Source organism: Vollenhovia emeryi, unplaced genomic scaffold, assembly GCF_000949405.1.
Source record: "Vollenhovia emeryi isolate VEMERY1.0 unplaced genomic scaffold, V.emery_V1.0 DF939144.1, whole genome shotgun sequence".
NCBI classification, from domain to species: Eukaryota; Metazoa; Arthropoda; class Insecta; order Hymenoptera; family Formicidae; genus Vollenhovia; species Vollenhovia emeryi.
Window position 1 is genome coordinate 218,692 of NW_011967222.1, and position 26,184 is coordinate 244,875.

General features: G+C 45.1%; 1 protein-coding gene across 1 annotated transcript; it reads left to right on the plus strand.

The window, feature by feature from the left end:
• The first annotated feature begins 368 nt into the window (after window positions 1-368).
• On the plus strand, window positions 369-24,561 carry LOC105566607 (serine/threonine-protein kinase PLK1-like). The gene is made up of 8 exons (XM_012020751.1): window positions 369-1,145; window positions 17,953-18,057; window positions 18,140-18,256; window positions 20,335-20,549; window positions 20,928-21,354; window positions 21,482-21,894; window positions 21,995-22,128; window positions 22,701-24,561. The coding sequence occupies exons 1-8, from the start codon at window positions 369-371 to the stop codon at window positions 23,045-23,047; spliced, it is 2,535 nt and encodes an 844-aa protein (XP_011876141.1). The 3' UTR covers window positions 23,048-24,561.
• Window positions 24,562-26,184: the final 1,623 nt, after the last annotated feature.

Genomic DNA, 26,184 nt, shown 5'->3' on the forward strand with positions numbered 1-26,184 from the left:
CACAGTCGTCCTCCTACGGCTATCTGGGTACGCGTGTCGACGCGTCGGCGTCGTGACGTCAATGACGTCCGAAGAAAGTTGGAGGCGCTTCCCGGTCGTCCGTGTCGCCCCGTCGATCTAGATATGACGGCACCGAGCGTGTCCCTGGCTGCGAGAAGAAGCTGCGAATCGACGCTCCGTCGGCGCGCCGGCCGCGACGAGGCCGAATGCGCTCGGAGATGAAATCCCTTCCGCGAGGCCTTCGGACCGCGACAGTCGTCGGCGCCTGCTCGTCAAGTCGATGACGAGCGCGAGGCGATTCCAGGGCGAGCTCTCCGGGCGGAACGAAGCTCACGCAGCGACTCCGTAAGGCCCCGATCGTCGCCGAGATGTTACCGCCGAGCGTGATCGACGCGCAGGCCGCAATGCCGCGCGACGCGGCCGCGAGCGAGCGCGGTTTGCTGTCGGAGATGGTGTGCGGGGTCGAGCTGCGCTCCGCCGAGGTGGCGGCGGCGACCTGCCGCGTCGCGAGATACCGCGAGGAGTTCGACGAGACCATCCGCACCGTCTCGGAGCCGGAGTGCACGAAGCGGAGGGTCGACTCGGCCGGGACCGGCAGCACCAGGTCGGTGCCGGACGGCCGGCCGCGTCCAGGCTTCTCCAAGGGCTCCGCTTCCCTGCAGAGCCTGGTGCGTCGGCGGAGCCGCAGGCACGGCACGTCGCTGCCCTCGGAGATCGAGCTGTCCTCGCGACAGATCGTCTATCCCGCCGTCCCCACGGACATCGTTCTCAAGGACGTCGGCGTGAGCGGCGGCAGCGCGGCGGCGATGTTCCGGAACGAGGAGGACACGCGGACGGCAACCTCCTCGGCGCAGCCGTCGACTTCGAGGGGCGACAACAACCCGGCTCAGGACGCCTCCACGTCGGCCAGCAACGTCGCCGCCACCACCACCGCCGCCACCACCACCACGAGCGGCAATGTCACCTCGAACGGCGGCCGCTTCGGCAACGTACCGATTTCACTGTCGGCTTCGAGGACGACCGGCGCCGCGAAACCGGGCCCCTCCACGTCCTCTTCCTGGAACAACTCCACCGAGCAGGAGAGCGACTACGTCGTCGACCCCGTGCAGGGGAACGCCTACTACAAGGGACAGTTTCTGGGAAAGGTAGGTGCCGTTCTTTTCTTTCCCTCCGCGCGCGCGCGGATCATTTAATCGGCATCGTTTACAGCTGACAAATTGCGGGGATTTAAGTAACGAGTATTTATAAATTCCCCTTCCCGGTCGACTCTCGGCGTGAGGTGAGGCATGAGCGGGCGCACCTGTCGTTGGCTCGCGTTCGCGCGCCGATCAGCCGCGATCGCATTGTCGAGGTCCCGTTTTTCGCGCCGAGGAATGCCATCCCGCGCGACGAGTACGTATACGTGGGAACCGCGGGGTTACGGCTCGTTTAGAGCTGCTGACCTTCCCCGCCCCCTCTGATACCGTTTTGTGTAATCAGCACGCGCCGTTTACGATGCCCTTTAAAACCTGTCGAACGACAGTGAATCGGTAAGCGCGATTACTGGGTCCCGGTTTCACCAACCGTCGCTTAACTTTAATCTTACAAGGGGACACCCCTAAAGGCCGAATCATCTAGCCTATTTCATAAAGCTATTAGTTGATTGGCTACACATTTCTCGGATCTAGAAACTTGGACCAGACCTTGGACTTCTAGCATCGTGGACACGTCGTCGTCTTTAATTTAATTCATATCTCTTTCAAAAGTAACAGCTGGAAAGTGACAGAGAGTGAATTAAGCCGAGCTTAAAGTTAGGCCACGTGGGTGAAATTGGGACCTTATTCTGTTGGCGTAAAGCGACGTCTGCCGCGACTGATTACCGCACCGGAGAGAGAGAGAGAGACGAGCGTGTGAAGGGAAGGAGAAGCCGATCATCGTGTCGCGTCGGATCGATCGGAGATACAAGATGCGGACGCGATTACCCGGCAGCGATTATTCGTGCATTTTTTCGCTCGATAATTCGCCGCCCCGCTATTATATTCTAATGTTCCACCGCGCGAAATCGCACGCGTTCTTCACGGCGCGTTCCCCATAATGACGATATAAATCATGCGGTTATGCAAAATCCGCGGGATTAAATCGCTCGCGCCGGCCGCGCGATCGCACGTAGAGGTAGGAATTCACCCGAGCGATTTAATTTTCGCACAATCAACTCGGGCGCGAATAACTTCCTGGAGTAAATAATGCATGACCGAGTTAATGCGAGGATGAGTCCGCGATTCCGGTGCCCGGGTGGATTCGACCGGGGAAAACTCACCCGGGGTCGCGACTCGCGGGATTAGAATTTTTCATTACACGGAGCGTGGGCGGTGAGTCACACGGCGCTACGTTTTCGCTATACCGGGAATTTTCTGTCGGAGAAGCACCGGCGACGCCGACGACTTCGGAGAAAATTGATGATCCAACAAAGAGGTTCTCTCCTTCTCCCCCCCCCCCCGCCTCTTTCTCTATCTGGATTGTCCTAAACGTGAAGACCAGAGACCAGGAGACTCGACTTATGCTCTCGAGAATAGGACCAAAACCTGGTTTATTTGGCAGTTCAAAGGCGCTGGCGATCGACAAACCGTTGATAATCGGATAGTCGGAAGGGAATAAACGGGTACACCCGCTTACCCCGAGTCTACTAGCATCACCCACACCGTGTACGTGAAAACTACTTGCTACGTGCAACTGAAGCAACATCTCGGATTAGGATTTCGTCCCAGCTTCGACAAACACTTTTGGGCATAGTGTAACTGGTAGGTCCATCCTCTGTCGGCCCATTGATTTTCCCGATCACATGATATCCCGCCATGTTTTTGGCCCAAATCCAACGGCGCGCGTGTATGTGTGTACGTACTTATCAAAGTTACACTACCGCACATACAACTTTTCTCTCATTGGTTTGGCCAAAATCCGCCAATGCTGAGTGTGTAAAAGGGATCGACGCAAAATCAAACAAATGACGGTATAGCCATAGTATAACTAGTAGGTCCACTCCGCGATTTGTTCCGTTTTGCGTCGATCCCTTCTGTACATCCAACATTTTGTTGGCCCAGTCAACCACCAAACCAATGAGAGAAAGTTATATGTGTGGTAGTGTTAGTTTAACGAGTACACACACATACGCTGCTGGATTTGGACCGAAGGCATGGCGGAATACCACGTGATCGGGACCACAAAAATCACAGGGGCCGACAGAGAGTGGACCTACTGGTTATACAATACTGTGATTATACTATGCTGTTGGGCTGAGAATCTGACGCATCCGTCCATATCAGTTGAGCGTCCTGGTCTCTAGTCTTCATGGACCCAGATTAGATTGTATAATCTCTCCGAAAACAAGGGGCCGAAAGTATAATACATTCGGAGTTGGCCGCTTCCGCCCGAGATTATTCTGCGCAGACGGGATACTGGACCACCTCGGACGCGTCTCGTGTTTGCCTCGAGATAAAACGTTTTTGCCGGCGAGACGCAAATTCCACGCGATATCTCGAATTGTAAACTTTTCAGAGAGGGTGTTTCTCGCTCCCCATGTCTCTCTCTCTCTCTCTCTCTCTCTCTCTCTCTCTCTCTCTCGCTCTCTCGCTCTCTTCCTCTCTTCTTTTTGTGACGCATCGTGATGCAACCGTGAAACTCGCTCACGAAACAACGCGGCGACGGTTTGAGGACCGCATGTAATACGTAGCACAGTTCGTACGTGGACGGCATAAAAACGAGACATTTAAAGTCTCGCCGGTTCTATCGGCGACAACCGATTCCTCTTCTCCCGAAGACGGAGATGCGTCCGGTCAGAGTCATTGACTCTGCATCATGCATAATACATCGACGGTAGCCGAAGATCAACGACTTCGTGAAGGTCGAGTAATTTCTAATCGCAGGACACTTTATTTTAGTTGGCGGGAACACAATGCGACGAAAACGCGTCTCTTCCGAATCTGAAAATATACGATGCGTCACCGCATGTCGTTTTCGAATCGTCGACAACGAATGACGAACACTAGCTAACGATTCTAATTGTAGCCATCGGAAATTGTTAACATGGAGACTGTTAGCGATAATTGCAACAGTTATAAATGGCCAGTTACAGAGTACGATACATTAATCTAACACATCTTCCGTTAACGACGCTTCAACATGCAATAGTATATTACATATCCATCCAGTATAACAGAACATCAGAGTCCGTAATTAATTTAGTTTTTCTGTTAATCCAATTTTGACAAGTGAACTCAACGATTTTTCTCAGAGTGAACATACTTCGTAGTGATTCTTGATAAATCGCAGGAGCGTGTACAGGAAACCTTTTTGCTATGTCAGTATTGCGTGTGACCTCTAGGATCGCTGACAACCGAAATTTATCATCCAGTGAATTCATTTCTTATTCATAAGGCGGTTTACTTTACCTCTTAATGCGATTATATAACGTCAGCGAATATTTATTATAACATCTCATTTTATTTCAACTTATGAGACGTGTTGTCTATATTGTTTTTTTAACACCTCCCGAGCACATTATTTACGTTTAATAAATGTCAAAAGAACGTTCAGCCGATAGTTTTCATAAAGTATAAAAAATACGTTTATTAAAGAAGACATTATTTAGATTTAATTTCCGTTTAACAAAAATTAATATAAGACGTATACAAATTTATAAACTTATTATATTTTTGTTCGCCTTTGTCAATTTATTTTTGCTTACCTTGATAAATTTATATACATATTTATGTAAACCCTTCCCATAGAACTATTTTGAATGACAAATTTATAAAAAAATCAACACAACCTTGAATACACACAACCTTATTTATAAATTTATATACGTTATATAAATTTTCCCCCACAACTATTTTGAATAATGACATAAATTTATTATTATTTTACTACTTATGAAAATAATACAGAGATTTACTAGGAAATTATCACAAAGAAATGATTAAGAAATTAAGAAATGCGCGACGTAGGTAACTCTTGGCTTGTTTCAGTCAATCTTCAATGGCTGATTCGATTTCGTACGTTAACACTGAAGAAATTGCTGTTCATTATGATTAAAGTTCTTTATCGTATCGTACTAAAAAAGATTTTATAAAACTTTTTATAATGTTTATTAATTGGTTTTAAATAGCCATTAATGATTATAAATACGTATTAAATTTTAAACATTTATTAAACGTTGCTCGGGCTTGTCTCTACAATTCTTTCCAACTCGTATTAATTATAAAGCGTTATTCCTATCAAAACAGCCGGAAGAATTAGGAAGCATGATAAAGAGACGAATAAAATTACAGAGCAGACAAGATGCGTTTTTATTCGCAGCTCTAATCGAAAAAGATGTCGTCGCATTGTCAGATATATGTATACACGTCCCGTACGTACACACTTGGCATCGCCCGAAGCAGGAAGTCCAACTTATCTGATTATCATTACACCGAGTAAACTCCATTGGGCCAACACACACCCGGGACACACCCCGAGGCGGTCTCGTTACATCGATCTCGTTGCTCCGAACTTCACCCGTACTCGGCACGATCTCGTCCAATCTCCGTTAATCGTGGCTTCCCGATCTTCACGGTACTTCGTTTTACGCGGACGCGGAAAACGGCGAGCCTATCGGCTTCGGCGCACCGATGCGGATCCGACCCGCTATCGGTTCGTCGTTCGTGCAGGAATATCGCGTTCCCGCGACTCGCGATCGATGCGGCCAATTCGCGGGGAAGGGCCTTCGATGACGAAGAGAGAAATTGCCTCGGTGACACGAATCTCACAGTGACGTCATAGTATAACTAGTAAGGTCCACTCTCTGTCGGCCCCTTTGATCTTTTCGGTCCCGATCACGTGGTATTCCGCCATGCACTCGGGCCAGGATGTGTGTACACGTGCTCGCCGAAGCCACACTATCCACATACAACTTTTCTCTCGTTGGTCTGCCCAGAACAATGTCGGATGCGCAGAAGGGATCGACGCAAAACGAAGCAAATGACGAAGTGGACCTACCAGTACAACTAGTATAACTTTTGCGCCGATCCTTTCCGCGCATCCGCCATTATTTTGGTGTGGCCAATGGGACGGATGTTGTATATGTGGTAGTGTGACAGCGTGAAAGGATTTCACACCAAAATAATGGCGGAATATACCACGTGATCGAGACCGAAAAGATCAAAGGGCCGACAGAGAGTGGGCATACTAGTTACATACAATGGCGACGTGTCCCTCCGCCGTTGGAAGATTATGCCGCGAGATGCGAAATGATCCTGCGCCACAAATCAAACGGATCGTTAGCTCGTACACACTCGCGAAGGATATGTACGGGGAATACTATGCGACGATCGATCGGTCCACAAGAGGGCTACGTCTTGTGCGGCACCGATGTCATTTCGGGGCCCTGCCGCGCGCGCGTTTGGGTGATCTCGAATTACAGCTCAAACGGACCGGTCGCGTTACCGATCTCGACACGATTTGTATGAAGAATACTTGGCATCCCACGACTTGGCATCCTACCCGGCCCCGACAACGTCGAGGTCCACTTCCGCAGATGTCACTCAATGATGTTAAATTGTAGCCCCGAAAACAAGTCGGCCGTTATCGATCGACGAGAAGAAATATTTCACGTCCACGCGACGAGATCGATCGCGATCCATGAAAGGCTAGCGGCCCGCGAGCCGCGAGTCCTCCACCGCCGGCGGATAATTTCAGAGGATGCAGTCTCAAACCGTGTGTGTATCCTCTTGCTCTCGAGAAAACCGGTCGTCGTTTCGTCATCCCGATTATTCGCACCCGGTCGTTCGGGCGTTACCCCGCGCGCGTCGTATCTTGTGTTAGAAATCGGGCTTTCCGTTATGCGCACCGCGGCCGATACTTTATCAAAACTCACCTCTGATATTTCCGTATTCCATCGGGGGCCCCGCTTCGGCGCTATCTCGATTATTCGCAACCGGTTGCCGGTTTCTACGTTTGCACTTTAAGTTGCGCGGAGGCGCAGGTAGTTCTCGATCTGTGCAATCGCCGCGAAAACCATATAAGTAGCTCCAGATAAAGTTTCATCAACGATATTCTGCTACCCTATAATTACTCCGTCGCATAATATTATTTAAAAAAAAAGAATATTCCTAGAATATTATTAAATATTAAATATAACGTTCTAGTAACATTATATAATATTAAATAATATTTCTGGAATATTAGTAGATGGTTACATGCCAGTTGAAATGTTTTAAAGGTTTTTTTTTAATATTTATGATGAATCTTTGTGATTTATTGAATCTAACAACAGGACTATAAAAATATTTATAATATACAATATTTATAAACTATCGAGATAAATCTTTTAAATATTTTGTAAATTTTTCATAAATCTCACGTGCTGTCTGGGATATTTCACTGATATTAAAATAATATTTCAAAGACGTTAGGTGAAGTGGACATATAACGTCAACAGAACATTTCTATGATATTAAAAAATATTACATAATATTATTCTAATTCTCGGAACGTTATAATTATTTTAATTTTAAATAATATTCATATAATTTTCTAGGAATATTCTGTGCTTATAGAGTATGTTAGTCACGATTTATATATGTACACAATCTTTATGTTAATATTTTTCATCTCCTCATTTTTTATGAAGAATTAAGAGAGAATTTATTAGCGTATAAACGCTATAACTACGTGTTTGCGATAAGTCACAAATAGACGAGATGTAACGGTTATAAACGGTACTATCGTCAACATTGAAGCGCTAGTAATGGCCCATTAGCTGCGTTGATCGAATACATCGGATAGGCGTTTACGTGGACGAGCGAGTTGTACGCGATTTCTTTCGTACGTGTCGAAGGTGCGAACGTTTTTTCACTGTGTAACGTCGTTGCCTCGATCATTCACGACCGGTTACCGCCTTTCTTCGTCCTGCAGTTAAAGACGAAGAGCTAACGCGGGAGCTTATCTACACTTACGCTGCAGACTATACAGAGGCCTGTCTGCTCCTTCTCTCCCGTACGCTCGTCGTAGGCTCATCCGCGATTTGTCTCTCGTTTCCCATGAACAATGTTAGCCCGCGAGCGATCAAGAACTTACGCGTCCGGTTTTGATTCTAGGCGCGCGATAGCAACGGACATCATGTTGGGAAGATCTCTTACAACCCCGATACTTAACAGCTCTCTGGAGCAAAATAGCGGAAGGTGCGGATTTTCGGTCCTCGAAATACGGAGCTTGGTATCTTTTTTTTTAAATTCATTGTTCGTCTCTGTCTGAGGAAACAGTTGGAAACAGACAAGAGGTAAATTAAGCTAATAATTAAAGTTAAGCGACGTTGGCGATACAAGATGCACTGAATTGCTTTTCCGGAGGGAAAGATACACGGGGAAAAAATGATGTTGTATCAACTAGACCAGTGTAATTGAAATAAAATCGTTGAAACAACATCAGTATTAATAAATGAAAAATATCAGATTGTTGTCTTAATAACCTGGATATTTGGTTCAATGCTTAAAATTAAAATCCATAGCAAATACAATTGAGTGAATTATTTATGTTTGTGGCAGCCCGTGACGTTAACGTTTAACTCAAGCAACTTCATTTTGCTTAATTCAACAGCATTTTTTTTCCGTGTACAGATACAAACGGCAATCGGAGCTTGGTGTTTTCTTTTTTTAAAATACCAATACAGATATAGATACACATCTGAGAAATAATTCAGTGCATCTTGTATCTACATCTGCGGTGAACAAAGTCGAGATACCAAGCTCCGTCCGAATATCTTGTACGAGAGAGAAGCAATTTTCAATCTGGGATATCACGCGGTCCGAATGATGAATGGCCTTCTATTCCGGCGATAAGAGTCGGCCGACAGTCGCGGCGTAGCTTACTCACTTCTGTCGCGGAGACGATCGTTCCACAGCGGTGCGGATCGTGAGAAATAACGAGTGACGATTCTATTCGCCTTGCGAAATCCTTGAACCGTGAAGAATGCGACAGAAGGGGCGCGCGAAGCTACAGTTTTTTCCACAGTGCAGGGCGTCGTGACGAATTGCAGTGCGCCGCCGGGGCACCGTCGCTTATCTACGCGTTTGGCTTCCAAATCACACGCATTACGCGTGTTCCGTCTAATAGGCACGCAGCTCGCGCCCTTCGCGCACATGCACACAAGTCAATGACATCTCGTGTGCCTTTCACCGATTGGCTCGTGCTTGCGTGTCGGTGCAACCGCGAGGATGAGCTCAACGGATGGGCCTCTTCCTCTCTCGTCTCTTTCTCTCCTTTCCTCGACCTTTCTCATTCTGGATCGTCTCGGGTTTTTTTTTAGCCTCGCGAGATCGTCCGCTGGCACAAAGTACAACACACGATTATCCACGTGGTTTCATCATCGGCCGCCATATATTCCAGGATCGAACGGCAAAAACAGTAATTTTCACCGTTGACCGGAAATAAGTCAGTCGTAAAAGTCATCTTAAACTTTCGCTCCCACGGTAAAGATTAATCAGCCGCGATATGTCTTATCATGCGATATTACATCAAAATTATTAGTTGAGTGTAAAAGTGCAAAAAATATATATATACATGTATACACACGTACATATCTACGCATGGACTATCCTTTGCGATAAAAATGTCTATCGATAAACCGAGCTCGCGTGCATTTGCTACCCTTTATTTATATCCCGCTGCATCTGTTGCACTTAATTGCGCAGCTTAAGTACGCGGCTAATTCCACTCGCGAGGACGTAAGAGAGGCGTCATCGTGATGCAAATCGCTTGTTTCAACAGCTCGGCACCGAAGTGGCAGACATTGGCGAAATCGTATTCCTCTCCAATCTAAGTTACTTTACGCGATGCACGTAGAGGGAGAAAAAGAAGCGGCCGATAAAGCGTTGGCCTTTTAAACAGGGCGTGTCATTTGCGAGTAATCATCCCCGAGAGAAAAAATACGTCCGAGCATGTTGCGAAACGCCGGCAGCTGATACAAATATCTGGCTGGCAATTAAGCAGGCCGTGATATCTCACTGCGCGCGTTAACCACTGGTAAAAGACATAAACAGAGTGTTTCCAGGAAGACACGCGAGTCTCCCAAAACAGCGGGGCACGTTTGATAATCTTCCCCGCTAAACTAAATCAATTTTGAGACGCCCGCCTAAGGCCTGGTTTCACCAAGCGTCGCTTAACTTTAATCTTAGTTTAATTCACGTTTGTCTCTTTCTAAAGTAACAGTTGGAAAGAGACAAGGAACGAATTAGACCACGCTTAAAGTTAAACGACGTTGGTGAAACCTAGAGACCCTATAATCAGAGACTGGCCATAAGGGAGTTTCGTCAAATTCCTGCGAGTGAGAGAGAAACATGGGCTATCTCACTCTTCTACAATTCTACGAGAGTGCACTTGAAGTGTTGCTTTAATTTTTTCAAGTGATCATAAAGAATTGCCACGCCAACTGATATGAATTTACTTGTAAGATAATCCCATTGTATTACGACCAACGATATTTCTCTTTTCACAGCCTTCATTTTGCTCTCGGCCTACGTATAAATACACGAAACGGCTGTTTATACGAGCTGTCTGAATTTCGCGTAGCGAACGAAAAAGGTGACGAAACCCGAGGGATCAGCTGTGATCCAAGACTACCTCCTCGCGCTTTATTTTCCCGACCTTTGGCTTTTGAAATTTACGACGGTCAATACGGAGCAACCCCGACGAGAGAGAGCTTCCTCAGGGTTCCCGATTTAGCGAGAGAATTTATAGAATCCACAGACCCCATCGTTCACGTGTGCCTCTGTGGGTCGCAGGTAGATTTCTTTGCTTACATACATCTGAACAATGAGTAGTTCTCACAAAGCATCGAGACCTCGCAGGTGGTGCAAAACGGTTTTTCTCCGTTCAGTTTTCTCCCGCTCTATTCACGTGCATTTTCAAAGACCCGTGCCGAAAGGTTCGCCATTTTATATATCCCTTTTCCCTCCCTCACATTCTACAAGTTTGCTATTTAATCGATAATCCGAGTGATCCACTTTGTTTCGTGCAAAGATACATATTTTATTCAAACACTCACCTTACCCGATAACTGCACAACTTTGCTATCTTTACCTGTCTGTTCTCACTACGCAACAAAAATGATTTGATTTATTAATATTTTTACGAGCGATTACATTACTGTGGCCAAATCTCGTTTGATCGATATGCTTTAGCGTTGTTGATGCGGTATGAACTTCCCAAAACCACGCCCACGCCCTATTTACGTGTTCTTCGGTAAAAATGTTTTGAAAGGTCTCAAAAATAAACATCTTTAAATGGATTTATGCACAATCGTTCTCTCTCGTCCTAGTATTTTCTTCTTAAATAAATCTCAAATCTCGCTTACTCACTGGTAATTGTCATTTATTAATCTCAGTTTCTCATTCTATTATTCACGGACACGGGATGCAATGCACGTGTACACTAAGCCTTCTCATATGTGTGCACATATCGAGCCATTTATACATTTATACATTTATACATTTTGCATATGTCTTCTATATTTCATTTAACATTTTTTTTGTCTCCCTCTGAACTATTTATCATAATCTAAATACAAAATTGAATATATAACTACATATATACCAAAATCGAATTTCAATTATTCTTGATGAATTATCTACATCACGATCTGCATTAGCTACGAGAAACTAAAGACAAGCTCGTTTCAGAAACTCGCCCTCGTTACGCGAAGCAGTAGAAGGGAAGTATCATGCGCGGTTCTTGAATTGACTCTTACGTCTTTCATGATTAAAATGACGTAACTTCCAAAGCGTTTGGTGTTACTTGACTCTAACTGGGGTTAAGGGGGCTGTTATCGTCGCGAATTGCCACATCGAATTAGTGCTGTTCGAGCAATGCGAGCTGAAAACTCGTCGAGGCGGTTCACGCGCGATTGCTTAATCCAAAAGAAATTAACCCCGCCCCCGTCCCTTCCTTTCTAGACTACCAATTCGTCGAGGAAACATTTGAGACTATCAAATAGAACAGCACGCACCCTAGCAATCGCCTTGCGACGAGAACGATTACGTTGCCGGGTGTCCCTGGTGAAAATTTTCTCAGAATTTTTATACAAATTGCTACACTTTTCAGAAATACTGAGAAGTCCACTTCTTTTCTTAGAATTTTTTTAACATATGTGAATATTCTGAAATATTCCATTTCTAAGATTGCTCGTTCTACACTGAAAGAATTTTCTCTTAAAATTCGCCCTGAAAATTATGTAATCGTGGGACAACATGGCATTTTGAAGACCTTTATGACAGCTTTTTGAAATTTTACCATACATTCTACTAGTAAAATGTATACTAATTATAAGTATTATAATTTCTCTCTCTTTCTCTCTCTCTTTCTAGTAAAATGTCGAAATGCCATGTTGTCCCACGGTTACATAATTTCCGGGGTAAATTTTAAGAAAAATTCTCTCCGTGTATAATTTCTGAGAAACTCTTAAAAATCTTTTCCAATTTTTATAAGACTACGTCTAAAATTATAGACTGAAAAATCTTGGAAATCTCAGAATATTTCAGAAACCATACATATTGAAAAACCCTGGAAAAGATACAAGCTTTCTTGGCACTTCTGAAAAATGTACAAATTTCTATTTAAAAAATCTGCAAATTATTGAAAAAATCTGAAAAATTCTGAAACTGACATAAAAAGGATAAAAAATGTTCACCAAGGGTGACTGACGCCGCGCATATTCTCGGCGTGGAAGAATGAAGCTCATCGATCGTCGAAGCAGGAGACGCCCGTCACCGCTACGGCTGATAAGCCAGAAAGATTAACGAAAGGTCAGGGTCTCGTTAAAAACACTTGGAGAGGGGGGGGAGGGAAGGAAGGAAGGAACGCAGCTGGTGCGTGCGCTTTCCCAAATTTAGACGCGCCGTTTACGAGACTAATGCGGCGTTACTCGTCCTAGATAAATCAATTCATTCTCCCGTTTGTTCGCGCGCGTCCCAATTGGTGAGGAAAGTCCTGATTTTTCTGTGCGACTTTCGTGCGGCGAGAAATCGACTGTCCGCGCGAACAAAGCGATTCGCATAGTCGCGAGAGCATTTATCGTCGAGAAGTGCTCGATCTCCCCCGCGCCCCCCCCCCCTCTCGCCGCGCGCTCGGACGGGAAACTCGGCGACGGACGGCGAGGAGGTTTGTGCGCGCGTTTGAAATCGCGCGAGCGCATGCCATTACGCCACGATTGCGAGGAGTGAATGGCGCGTGAATGGGATTATTTCTCTGGAATCGAATCGATGACGCACTGCAATGCACGCCGCGCGAAAACCGGTCGGCGCGGCGCTCGCTCGTTTTCTCCGTCGTGCTCACTGGTGCTCACGGACCTCGCGGCACGTCGGCGAGCGTTCGAGGAGGGCCCGAGGGCTCGTTTCGGCGTCCCCGAGACGGCCAGCGAGACACGCTAAGCGAGCGCGCGAGATGCGACGCGATGCCGAGGCTCTTGACAAGCTGACCGCCGGGGAAATCAAGCGAAGTTAACGGATCGCTGTCCTTCGCGTGAAGCGATGTGCCGCTCATCCCCCGGCGTATCGAGAAAATGACATACGCATATTAATCGACCCCCTCTCCGTTGAATCACATCGCCGATTAATTGTTTCATTTCGCGCGACGTCCTGAATATCTAACTGAAGGCTCGAGGGGGAAGATCGCGCGTGTCTCTCAGTCGGGACGGCACGGCTCCTCGGCGTTGCAAAGAGAATCGCGGAAAGCAAGGGAAGACTCGATTACTCCACAGAGAGAAGAATGATCGGGAATGGTTTTCCACCCCGCGCGCTTGCCGTGCCGCGCTAATTCCGACGGGATGCGTTATGCCCTTCCCTTTAAGCCCCTGTCAGACTACGGATTGAGATTGGGATTAGATTGAAAGTTGACCAATCACAGTAAAGTTTACTAATCTCAAGTTTAATAACTTTTACTCTAATAGGTCAATTTTCAATCTAATCCCAATCTCAATCCGTAGTCTGATACGGACTTTAGTAGCACAGTGCATTGACCAAACATTGGTTAAACATTGGCCCAATATTTAGGGTCTATCCAGGCAACCTCGCATAGCGCATAAATTCGTATGCATAAAGGAATCTGATTGGACCATAAATGCACGCATAAGGAAATATGGGCCAACTCATTTTTTATGCATATGCTTATGCACCTGTGCAAGTTTGTCTGGATAGACTCTTGTTGTATTGGGCCAATGTTGAGCCAATGCACTGTGCTACTAGGGTTTCTACATCTACCCAGTGAGAAATGATTCGTCGAAACGATGTCGATTCAACATCGTTTCGACGTCGATTGACGAGTCATTTCTCGCTGAGCTAAGGATGATCCTGTTTGTGGCTCATGCTATGCTCCTTGTACACCTAAAGATGAACTTATATTTATAGATTATCCGCGGTAGTAATGTAGACAAAAATTGCAGGTTTTAAAAACTACTCCCTTAAGGGGATGATGGAGTGATTCTGCAATATTTGCACCCATGGAAACACTTATGTAATATACAAATTATGGCTTTTGCGTACGGATTGAAAGTGTACCGCTGTTCGGAGTAAATCAGAGAACAGCATGGTATAACTGAAACTAAGTTTAGAAGCCTAAGAAGAAATCTATTCACTTAAATAAGTTATAGACTATAGGTTACTTAACCTATAACCTATAACTTATTTAAAAGTGAATACATTTCTTCTTAGGCTTCTAAACTTGTAGTTTCTAAATTCGGACTAAATCAGAGAACAGCATGGTATCACTAAAACTAAGTTTAGAAGCCTCACAAGAAGTCTATTCACTTAAATAAGTTATAGGTTACCTAACCTATAACTTATTTCAGTGAATAGATTTCTTGTTAGGCTTCCAAACTTATAGTTTCTAAATTCGGACTAAATCAGAGAACGGCATGGCATCGCTGAAACTAAGTTTAGAAGCCTAAAAAGAAATCTTTTCACTTAAATAATAACTGTAGGTTACCTAACCTATAACTTATTTAAGTGAATAAATTTCTTTTTAGGCTTCTCGGTTTATGCATACAGACCGAATAGTGGAACACTTTCGATCTGTACAATAATATGTGCATTACACAAATGTTTTCATGAATTAACGGCTCTAGATGCAAGATGTGCAGAATCGCTCCAACATCCCCTTAAGGGGTCATTCCACTTTAACGGCCCTAAAAAAATGCTTATCTTTAGCCATTTTTTTCACAGTAAATACACCATACAATGAAATAAATCTATAATAAATAAAAAGATGGAACTGCGTTGATGACTTTTTATCATTCAGGCTTACCTGATACAAAAAATCAAAAAGATTCTTAATCTATATGAGTGTCGCTATGTCCGGAACATCAATTAAGAATTTTTATTTAAAAATAGAATGGTGCCAGTTTGAAAAAAGTTTTAAAAAGTACTTTTCAAAACTGTTTAAAAATCATCCACGCAGCGGACTTGCATCTTTTTTGACACGCCATTCGAACGGTGTAGAAAACGCTCAATTAAAAAATTATTCAAATTATGACAAAAATGTTTATGTGTTATTTAAGAGTGCCCGAAAAAATCCCCAAGAGGCTTATTTCATTGTATGGTGTATTTACTGTGAAAAAAATTGTTAAAGACGAGTTTTGGGGCCGTTAAAGTGGAATGACCCCTTAAATGAACCACAAGGATCATCCTTAAATATAGAAGAGGCTTCGGATAAGCCAGAAGCAGGATCACCCTTAGATGTAGAAAGGGCGTTATGCGTGCGTTGCGGTTCCGATCCCGAGGAGCGAAACGCAAAACGGGGACAAGGCTCGAGGAGTTTTTGTCAACAGTCCATTTAAACCGCGCGTGCACAAAGCGCGTGCACGCGTGCGGGGATATATTTTTAGTCGTCGCCGGTGGTATATTTAAAGATAAACTAACCGCTTCGCCATAACCGTATGGAGGGGCGAACGCTCGGCGTGCCGTATGCTCGTTGCACACCGGATATATACGCGCGACGGATTATCGCTGAAATACGGCAAGGACGAGGGAACGAGGAATGCCTGCCTGGGTCATGTCGCGTCGGCACGAAAGGCGCTCGGATGGCCCAAGCCGTAAACGTCATGCAGGCCACGCGTTTAGCTCTCTACCCCATTTTTATCTCCGGTCCTGCCCGAGCTTGCACCAAGAGCGCGCTATCGCTGACGTGATCGAGTATCGGGCCGACGCGTTTGGCGTTAAATACGAGAATACGAATGCGAGATTCCAAGCGCGTGACGCCATCGTCGCGACGCTTTACGCGTTACGCGTCTCGTAACTCGTTCGGGATATTTTCGCGCGAATTATTCTGGCAATGAGCCCATCGAGCACCCTTTCCCACCGCGACGAGATGATGCGACGTGTGCCGTTCGCGATCGCAGGACGGCACTCTTCGTTTGTTCTCGTGACAAGTTATTTTGAAAAATCGAGCCCCCTTGAGAAAATGTACCTTAGAAAACCTTAAAATTTTACTTTACAAAAATAAGAAATATGTAAAGTAAATTTGGACACCTTAAACTTTTATAATTTAAGGTAAACTTAAAACTTACTTTAAGAGTTTAAAAAAAACTTTAAGTGTCCAGAATTACTCTAAAATTTCTTAAATAAACTTTTAACTTCTTTAAGTAAACTCTTAGATTTGAAAGATTACTTAAAAAATTTTTAATTTCATTTCATTTTAAATTTTCCCAAGGACCGTTTCGAGTTTACGGTTTTCTCGCGGGCGCATTGTTTGCAGGCGGATCTCACGATCAGCGGGAAGGAGAAATAGGGTAAAATGCACCCTGTACACCGATTTGCATCTCGTACTAATACGTTGTGAAATTAAAAACGTTTGGCTGAGATACGTACGTCTGCGATCCGCGTCACATTCGCACCATGCTGTTTGGTAGACTCCCATGATTGTCAAAAGGCCACGAAGAATGGCGCCCCGTAAAAAGAAATTCCCTTCACTTTCTTTCTTCCATTCCGCCGACTACTGCGCGCAGGCAATAAACGATAATTTCAGAAGATTACTTTAAGACCGAAAGCGGTCGCGGAGAGAACCTTTCACCGTCGACATGATGATCAAGGAGAAATTCCTGGGATCTAGTTTGAGATTTCTAGGACTCGGAAGAAGGACGCGGCTGTTGTCCTCCTCCGCGAGTGATGGATCGCGTTGTCGCCGTGATGTAAGAATATAACGCGAAACATTGCACGTATGAGCCAATGCGACAAGAACCTATTTTTGGGGCAAATCGTTCGTTGCTGCATTCAATGATTTACTGTTTGAAGGTTCACTCAAAAAAAATCTTACCATACTAACGCACGTAGATTTCTAGGCGTCGCAAGAAAAATTTATCGTTAATTTTGTATCTGTTAGAAAAGTGTTTGTAGCCTGCAAAATTTCTAGCAGCAACGTTCTAGTAATACAGTTCTTCTGGAAAGTTGAGGTTTCATGACTAAATATTAATCATTCACATTAAATAAAAATATTATAAATTCTTGTACCATAGCTAGAACAATCTTTGTGAGGAACATAACTGTTTCTGCACCACAATCGGACGTTATAATGGATAGACGCCACAGAAAGACTTTCTTCCTAACATTTGCCAACAGTTCAGATAGAAATTCCATTTCTGTTATTTAAATTGATTAAGTACAAAAACATATACAATTTTGCAGTATTGGTTATTCATTTATATATATCTCAGTATTGTTTCGTACCTAGAAAATTGTTGCTGCGGTTGCAAGATCGTGTTTTTTAGTGTTAGGGCAAATTTCTGACTGATCAAAGAATCACCGTTAGCTGGGCGAGTGCGTATCCACGGGAATGTTTCACCTCGTATTCTTACATCACGGTCGTCGCCAGAGACGACGTCGATGTGGATCGCGTTGTTTCGAGAGTCGCGTGTTTACCGCAAATTCGATTAACAATTTATTTCTCATGTTTCAGGGTGGTTTCGCGAGGGTCTACCTGATGACTGACGTTAGTAACGGGAATCAGTACGCGTGCAAGATCATCCCGAAGAATCGGATGCAGAGGATCCACATGCAGAAGGTGCGTACGCTCGTTCAGACGCGGGGAAACGCGCACGTCTATATTTGTTTTGCTGAATAACGCGCGTTTACGCCATTCGCAGATCGCGCGTGAGATCATGATCCACAAAGAGCTGAATCATGTGAACGTCGTCCAGATGCATCACTACTTCGAGGACAATCTCAACGTGTACATGCTCCTAGAGGCCTGCCCACGAAAGGTATCGTGTGTCTCCTACTTGCCTTACCAGTTTATTGTTCCCTGCTACGCGCACCGCGCATTCGCGTCAAGAATTTCGCAACTCTGCCTTTCCACGTTTACGATCAGCATCCATACCGCTGGAAAGTTTGATGTTCATCCATCGTCTCCTAAATTATTTAAACCGCCGACAGATATTGATACCTGGCGCAGCGATAAAGAGCGCTCGCGAGTCGAATATTTTGGTCTCAGTTTAGCCGCGTATAATTTTTTAATTGGTAGCAATGAGGTCTTTGTGTCGGAGAAAACGTATTGAATTTTTGACGTCGGATAAGCCTGAAAAAAGTCGCTATTTCCCTTTCGGCAGTAAAGAGGTCAATGCGAATATAATCAACAGAGGTTTAGTGGATCCTCTTTGGCCCAAGAGGTTTCAAAGAGAGTGAATATTTTATTACAGTCTCTTAAAGGGGGTTAGAATGAGATTAAACACAATTTTTTTTACTCATACGGGCCTCAAATGGGAGTTTCAAACCGACTCCGAGGTGCAAATGAAGAATAGAATAATTTAGGCCCATTCCGGGATCAAATACTCGACTCGGGCTGTTCCCTTATTTTATCCTGCGCGTTTTTCTTTGTCGTTCCGCCTGGTAAAGTCGTATTCCAAGTTCCAGCCTATCTCTATTCCATTCGTGCGGCACCTGCGCGCCTTAAATCGACGTGCCCAAGTCTCATTCTGCACGCCGTACCCGAGAAACAATTAAGGATTCATCGTATCTGTTTACGAGCGGTCCGCGATCGGCAACGGCCGCGTATTTCCATCTCGCCGGAAAGAGAGCGGCACTTGCACTCTTCATGGTTGATCTGCCGACCTGTTTGTACCGTTAGGATGCGACGAAGCATCCACTAATCGTTTGATTATCCTCGCTCTCCCGCTCAATCGTCTTCGCAAACGCGAATGTCGTCTCCGTCCGCCGCTCGATCACGACGGGATTGCTAGATTAATGACTTAAATGATAAAAAATTTCCGTCGGAAATTCCTGAAAAACGTAAACGTTAATCCACAGCGAAAGCGGTAGTAACGCGCCGTAAAGAGAGACGCATTGAAAGCCGGCGACTCGCAGTTTAAAAAAAAACTCGTAAAAAATATTTCATACCCCGTAAATGTTTAACGGGAAAAATTTCGTGACGTTTCCTCGTCGCGTTTGCGCAGAACAGCCTCGTAAAGTTATCTCATTTCGCCGAAAGCTTGTGTTTTAAAGACTTAACGTCGTCCACAAGTTGGCAAGTTTATTGCGAGGAGCGAGAAAAATATAGATATGCGCTTTCCCGAAACACAACGGCTGCGTTGAGCAGAAAGAGCTGCTTTGCAACTGTTGCAAACATCTTGAATCTGATTGACGTGTGCTCGTAATTATGGCAGGATTTAAAACCGTGCTCCAATCAAATTTACGAATTTTGCAGCAGTTGCAAAGCAGGGGGTCAATTCTGTATCTCGAAGTACAGTGAAAATGCTAAAAGTGAGCGACTTGGTCTCTTTCTAAGGAGACGGTTAGAGCTGAAGGTAGACGCTAAAGCTGTTCACTTTTAGCATTTTCACTACAGCGTAAGATACAGAATTGATCCTCAGCTCTTTCTGCTGAACGAAGCCATTTTGACCGGATCGCAGATAAGACAATTCCTTCGAGAAGCGACACGTATCCTGCAGAATAACACATAAAACGGTCCGCTCTTCAAAAGATGCACGTGCATTCCGTGCACTCGAGACGACTATCTTCCTGACAGGAAACGCTTTCTTTTCGATTATCTGCCCTCTTTTTAAAGGAGCTGTAGGCGGTTATTACACAAACTCCTTTAACACGTAGCTGCCCTTGTGAAATTTCGCAGGTTTCGTAACGTTTATAGCAGTTTATTATATCATCCGCGAAGATTGCAAGATCGACGTACAAAGACGATGTAAAAGTATAAATAAGGAGTGTGAAATAAATAAAAAAAACCATATAATACTTCCGCCAGGCGACTTTTTGCACGTCACTAAATGCGCCGAGTATACTAAGCTGCCCGGATATAAAAGTACCATGTCCTCTTCTTCTTCTCCGTCAGAGCTTGATGCACGTGCTGAAGTACCGTGGCAAAGTCACGGAACCGGAAGCACGTTACTACATGAAGCAAATGGTGACCGGCGTCGCATACATCCACTCACAGAAAGTTGTTCACCGGGACCTGAAGCCGGGCAACATGTTCCTATCGGACCGGATGATCGTCAAGATCGGTGACTTCGGGCTGGCGACCAGGCCCGACGGCCAGCGCAGACGAGTGTAAGATCCAGCATAGTTTGCGGCGCGATAGACAAGCTTCTCCCTCGCGTTAAGACCTTCACTTGGTTAATTTGTAGCTATAAATTACCACGGAGTTTGTAAAAGTTGAGAGCAAGAAAAGAATTTAGAGCAAGACATGACAATGATCTGGCGTAAAATGCAAATGATCGGATGTGAATGGGAGCTCACCATCCCTTTTTACTTATTTTGGTTTCGTAACGACGCCTTAGCTATTCTACTCGAGGAAAACGTACAAACACCGGAGACCCTTTTTCCGGCGTTCTAAAACGATTGTTAGGCCTGACGGACGCGCTCGTCTAAACACAAGCGACCAGCAGCGTCAACAAAACGCAGCATGTAGTCGATTTGTATCCACAGGACGATATGCGGCACGCCAAACTACATTGCTCCGGAAGTGCTGTACAAGCAAGCGTACAGTTACGAGGCGGATGTTTGGGCGCTGGGCTGCATATTGTACGCCCTGCTGGTAGGGCAGCCGCCCTTCGACACGGCCACACTCAAGGAAACTTACGCCAGGATCTGCAACAATCATTATCGCGAGGTCGACGACAGTATCGCGAGTAGAAGCGGCCAGGACTTGATCAGGTGGCTGCTGCAATCCAATCCCGAGCTACGACCGAGCTTGGAGAGGGTGAAGGAGCACGCCTATCTCACCAAGGAATACGTGCCTGCGTCTTTACCCCATACTTGCTGTTACCAGATGCCACCGGCGTCGATCATTGAGCCACCCTCGTCGCCGTCCTCGATGTCCACGGTCGCCAGGAATCCGGAAATGAAGGCACAGGTGAGCGACCCGATGATTCATCCGGATGATTTCTTGCGGATCTGCTCGGCAGGTTTTTACGATACCCGTGAAATTTCAGATATGGCAGCAGAGCCTCGTTTATCCCGACGCGTCACTGCGCTACCAGCAACAGTCGATTCAGACTCAGCAGGCGCAACAGCAGTCGCAGCACCAGCAAGTGCTGAATCGCTCGCAGAAGAGCCTGCAGAAGGAATCCAAGGTCTCCAGCTGGCTCGTCAGGAAACTACCCAAACTGCCGCGATTCCGGCAACGGCTCAGCAGCGTGCTATGCCCGGATCACAAGAAGACCGGCCTCGTGGCACAAAGCGTGCAAATGCATCGCGCACTAGAGGCGTGCGTGCCGGAGATGAAGCGGAATAACACGTGCAATCCGCCGACCGTAGAGGACATCGTGCCGCTCTTCGTCACCAAGTGGATCGATTACTCGAACAAGTACGGGCTGGGCTTTCAACTCTCCGACAGGTCGGTTGGCGTTCTCTTCAACGACAACACGAAGATCAGCTACACTCACGATAGAAGGTAAATATCGGGGGGAGATCGACAGAAAGTAATGCGCCGTAGTGCGACTTGTTTCGGCACAGGATTGTAATTTCTTATTAAATTTGCAATATTGATACAGAAGAGTGGAATATATGACGACCGACGACGAGGTGACGCGATATCACCGGGAGAGGGACGTTCCGGCGCCGTTGCAAAAGAAGCTCGAATTACTTCGTCATTTTACCGAATACATGGACGATTTCTTGACAGAAGGTGAGGCTGATCTTTTTTTTATGTACAGTGATGGACAGAATGGTTGCGAACTTTTTTTTGGTGAGTTTAGGAACGTGCATTTAAATTCAGGGTTACGTTTCAAAATCTTCTCCGAGGAATATTCTACTCGATGGCCGTTCCGAAATCATTTTGAGCGTTTCCGACCTATTTCTCGAGTTCCTGAAGTCACTAAAAAAAAGTTACGATACTGTGCGCAAAGCTTTTATTTCTTCGCGCGAAAGAAACGCGACTTGCATTCGCATGGCCCGATTACGGCTCGAATACACGGAGAGAATTTTCTCTTAAAGTTTATCCTGAAAATCGTGTAATCGTGGGACAACATGGAATTTTGAAGAACTTTACGAGTTTTTTGAAATTTTGCTATACATTTTACTTAAAATCGCACGATTTTCAGGGTAAATTACAAAAGGAAATTCTCTCCGTGTACTTTCGTCCTCCAAATGGAAAGTATCACAACGAGAACGTAACGTAACTATTTGTAGCAGGCTATTACAGCGACGCGGCCTAACGAGCAAAACGTTAACGTAACCCCGCGTTGATGTGCCGTCTAGGTGGTGAGCTGAAAAAATACCGCGCGCCGCCGAGGCAGTCGAAAAACGCTTGCGTGCCGCGCATGAGACGGTGGCTGCGTACGGACAAGGCCATCGTGATGGAGCTAACGGTACCACTCCTGCAAGTGAACTTCTTCGTGGACCACACGAAAATGGTGGTGTCGCAGGAGTCCGCGGGAGGAAGGGGCTACCTGATCACTTACATCGACACGGGCCGACACGCGTCCTCTTATTGGCTGAACGACCTGCGTGACCTCGGCTGCACCCCGGATCTCTACGAGCGTCTCTACTACGTCTGCAAGGTGACGCGCGAGTTCGCCGAGCTGGACAACAACACGATCGCCTGATGATCGCCGCCGGATTCTCGGGGGACGCGCGCCGTGGTTCGCCCAAGAACCGCTCAGGCGGCCGAAATAGCAGCGAGATCCCTCAGATACCTGTTTTAGCTCTCACCCAAGCAACTTATTCTTTTCCACAAAGCGGCAGTCAAATGTCGCCGATAAAATTCTTCAGCTATAAAAAGTCGATAATTATTAATTGCCGCGGTCGAATCTTTTTATTTTTAAATATTAATTACCACGATGAGAGAAGCAGAAACACCCGTTTATCTCTCTCTTTCTCTCTCAGGACAGTTAAGGAAATAGCGGTGGAGCAAGTACGTCACGATACGTATACCGTTACGCGCAGCATTTCTTGGGGAGAAGAAGGGGGCACCGTAAATAAGAATGTCACGCGTTTAAGTTCGCGAGAAGGTGTGTCTTGCGAAAGACCGCGCGGCGCAAGTGCTTCCGTTGATTTATAAATCCGCATGTCGTCCTCCACAAAGCCCGCGGAGTTCGTCCTGCGAGCCCGTGGCCCATTCCGGCAGATCTTCTCTGGAAACAAAGTTAATTTTCCCACGTGATTGAAGACTAGTAGACTAGCAAGTAATCGGTTAGCCTGCCATCGTCGCAGCGACGATGTGCGTTTCGTGAGTCCAAGTAGATATATTAGCTGTGTGTCGTTCCTCTCGAATGAATATTACGCCGCGAAAGCGGAATACACCTGAAATCCCGAAAAAAAACAACAAACTAGCTACGCACTATTTTTACGCACAGCGGCATTTTTACACGTAGATCCCTCGTTCTCGTGGCGAGAATCGTTCAACGGAAATTATCGAGATTAATGTGATATGAACGTCGTAACTAGTTACGAGATACATATGTATGTCCGGTGACACTTTTCATCGTACGAAACGCGAGACGGTCACAGCTAGGAGAGTGTCAACTGCATTGCTACTACCTCTGTTGAATAGGTAGCACAGGTAGCTGTTAGTATATTTATTTTTCACGGCGCAGATCTCCCTAGTTCAGTGCCTATATATCGAGTAAGTAAGATTGACATCCGGTAGATTAGTTTCGGGTAAATATAGTTTTATTACACATTCGCGATCGCACGCGGCGTGCAAAGTATAGTGTCGTTCGGAACAACGGGGATTTTTCCCACGTAACTCTTTCTCTCTGCTGGAAGCGCGCTGTTATCGAAATCTGAGCTCCACTTCGCGATTCGTTGTTAAGACACCGCGTTGCCTGTACCGAATTACGCGTGGGAAAAGTCAAATAGATCTTTTTAACGTTGGGTATTTAAGGGGAATAATAGCTCAACCAACACAAGAAAGTCGAACGAACGTTTTTTGCGCAAGTTCTATTCTCCGCTCTCTACTCGAGATATCTTTTCGGACTGTTCGAACGTGTTTAAAAAACAAATTGTTCTCCCCCACGATTCTGAGACATGAGATTGTGGAACGCCGGAAGGGATGAGTCTGCCCTAGCGGAAAAAATTTCTATAAATAACTACAAAAAATTGACTTGAAATAGAAATTTGTAGAAATTTTTATATCTTCGTTGAAACATTAAATTTTTTTTTGTAAAAATATCTATGAAATAGTACCACAAATTATAATGTTCTCAGATCAAGAAATTATTGCAAGTAGTATTTCATGAAAATGTACAATTTTGTAAAAATTAGTACAAAACTTTACTAGTTTTAAAAATTTGAGAAACAACAAAATCTTAAAGAATTAAAACGTCTGCTTACTTGTAGAATATTACAAGAATGAACAAAAGTGTTCCAATTCTAACACTTTCATATTGATTTTTATAACATTTTTTAATTTACGTAGAATTTCTTAGATTCCGGCAGTTATATTTAACTTTTTTGTAGAATTATTTCCGGGAGGGTAGTGTGCGATAAGTGCGAGTGTGCAAAGGTAAAAGGAAGAAGAATCGTCAAAACGCGTCCCTCTAAGTAATATAAAAAGAATGTTGCGCATCATTCGAAGGAGAGGCAGATTCTTTTCGTCGATTCTTAGCACTGTTTATTCATTTACAGGGATATGTGCGTTTTGTAAAAAGGTACCGCCACGCATCTCTTTTCACATCGTTTGCCATCGAGTACTTAAAATCTCGCCGCGCGTAAGGCGCGAGGGCACAAAGAGCGAGCCCCGGCAAATTCTCAGCAAATCCTAGTCAACGCTCCTTTTCTAGAATCTAACGAAGGACGAGCGACGAATGTCACTGCCATCGTTGTTACGCGTTGCCGCTGTATCCAGGCTGTTACGTTTATAGTTATACTATTTATTAGTTGTGTTTACGCGTAAGCTTGTTGCAAGTTCGTTGTGTATCACGTCAGGACCGCGGAGATACGCGGTAGTTTCACGGGAAGAGCCTCTCTCAGCTGAACGAACCGGTTGGATCCGGACGCTTCCTCTCGCACAATCGTGCAGTTGTTTTGCGAGCGTTGACGCTCAATCTCGTTTCCCTCGTTTGGAATTGGTACAGCGATGAACAGAATGGTTGCAACACTTATAAGTTTAGGAACGTGCATTTAGATTCAGGATTCTAAAATCTTCTCCGAGGAATATTTTACTCGGCAGCCGTTCCAAAGTCATTTTGAGCGTTTCTGACCTATTTCTCGAATAAAATTTTCCCCAGAGAAAATGTTTTGAAACACTAAAAAAGAGTTTTGTAATTTTCTGGATACGAAAAAATAATCGTGATATATAAATGAATTGTCAATACTGCGAAATCGCATATGTTTTGTATTTAATCGATTTAAATAACAAACAGAATTTTTATCTGAACTGTTGGCGAATATGAGAAAGAAAGTCTTTCTATGGCGCCCATCCATTATAACGTTTGATCGTGGTACATAAACAGTTATATTCCTTACAAAAGATTGTTCTACCCAGACAGAAATGACTCGTCAATCGATGTCGAAACGATGTTGAATCGACATCGTTTCGACGAATCATTTCTCACTGGGTACTCAGACCGGAGAAGATTCGTTGATCGATGTCGAATTGGCGTTAATTTAACGGTGTCGATGTCGATTAGGCATCGTTTCAACATCGATCGATGAGTCATTTCTCGCTGGGTAGCAGCTATGGTACAGAAATTCATTTTTATCCAACGTGAATGATTAACATTTAGTCATGAAACCTAAA

Excerpts from the sequence above, each read along its gene's own strand:
- LOC105566607 (XM_012020751.1), top strand. The coding sequence starts at position 369 with ATGTTACCGCCGAGCGTGATCGACGCGCAGGCCGCAATGCCGCGCGAC. Across the intron at positions 18,257-20,334 it reads TAGAGGCCTGCCCACGAAAG|AGCTTGATGCACGTGCTGAA; the intron begins GTATCGTGTGTC and ends CTTCTCCGTCAG. Across the intron at positions 21,895-21,994 it reads AGCTACACTCACGATAGAAG|AAGAGTGGAATATATGACGA; the intron begins GTAAATATCGGG and ends ATATTGATACAG.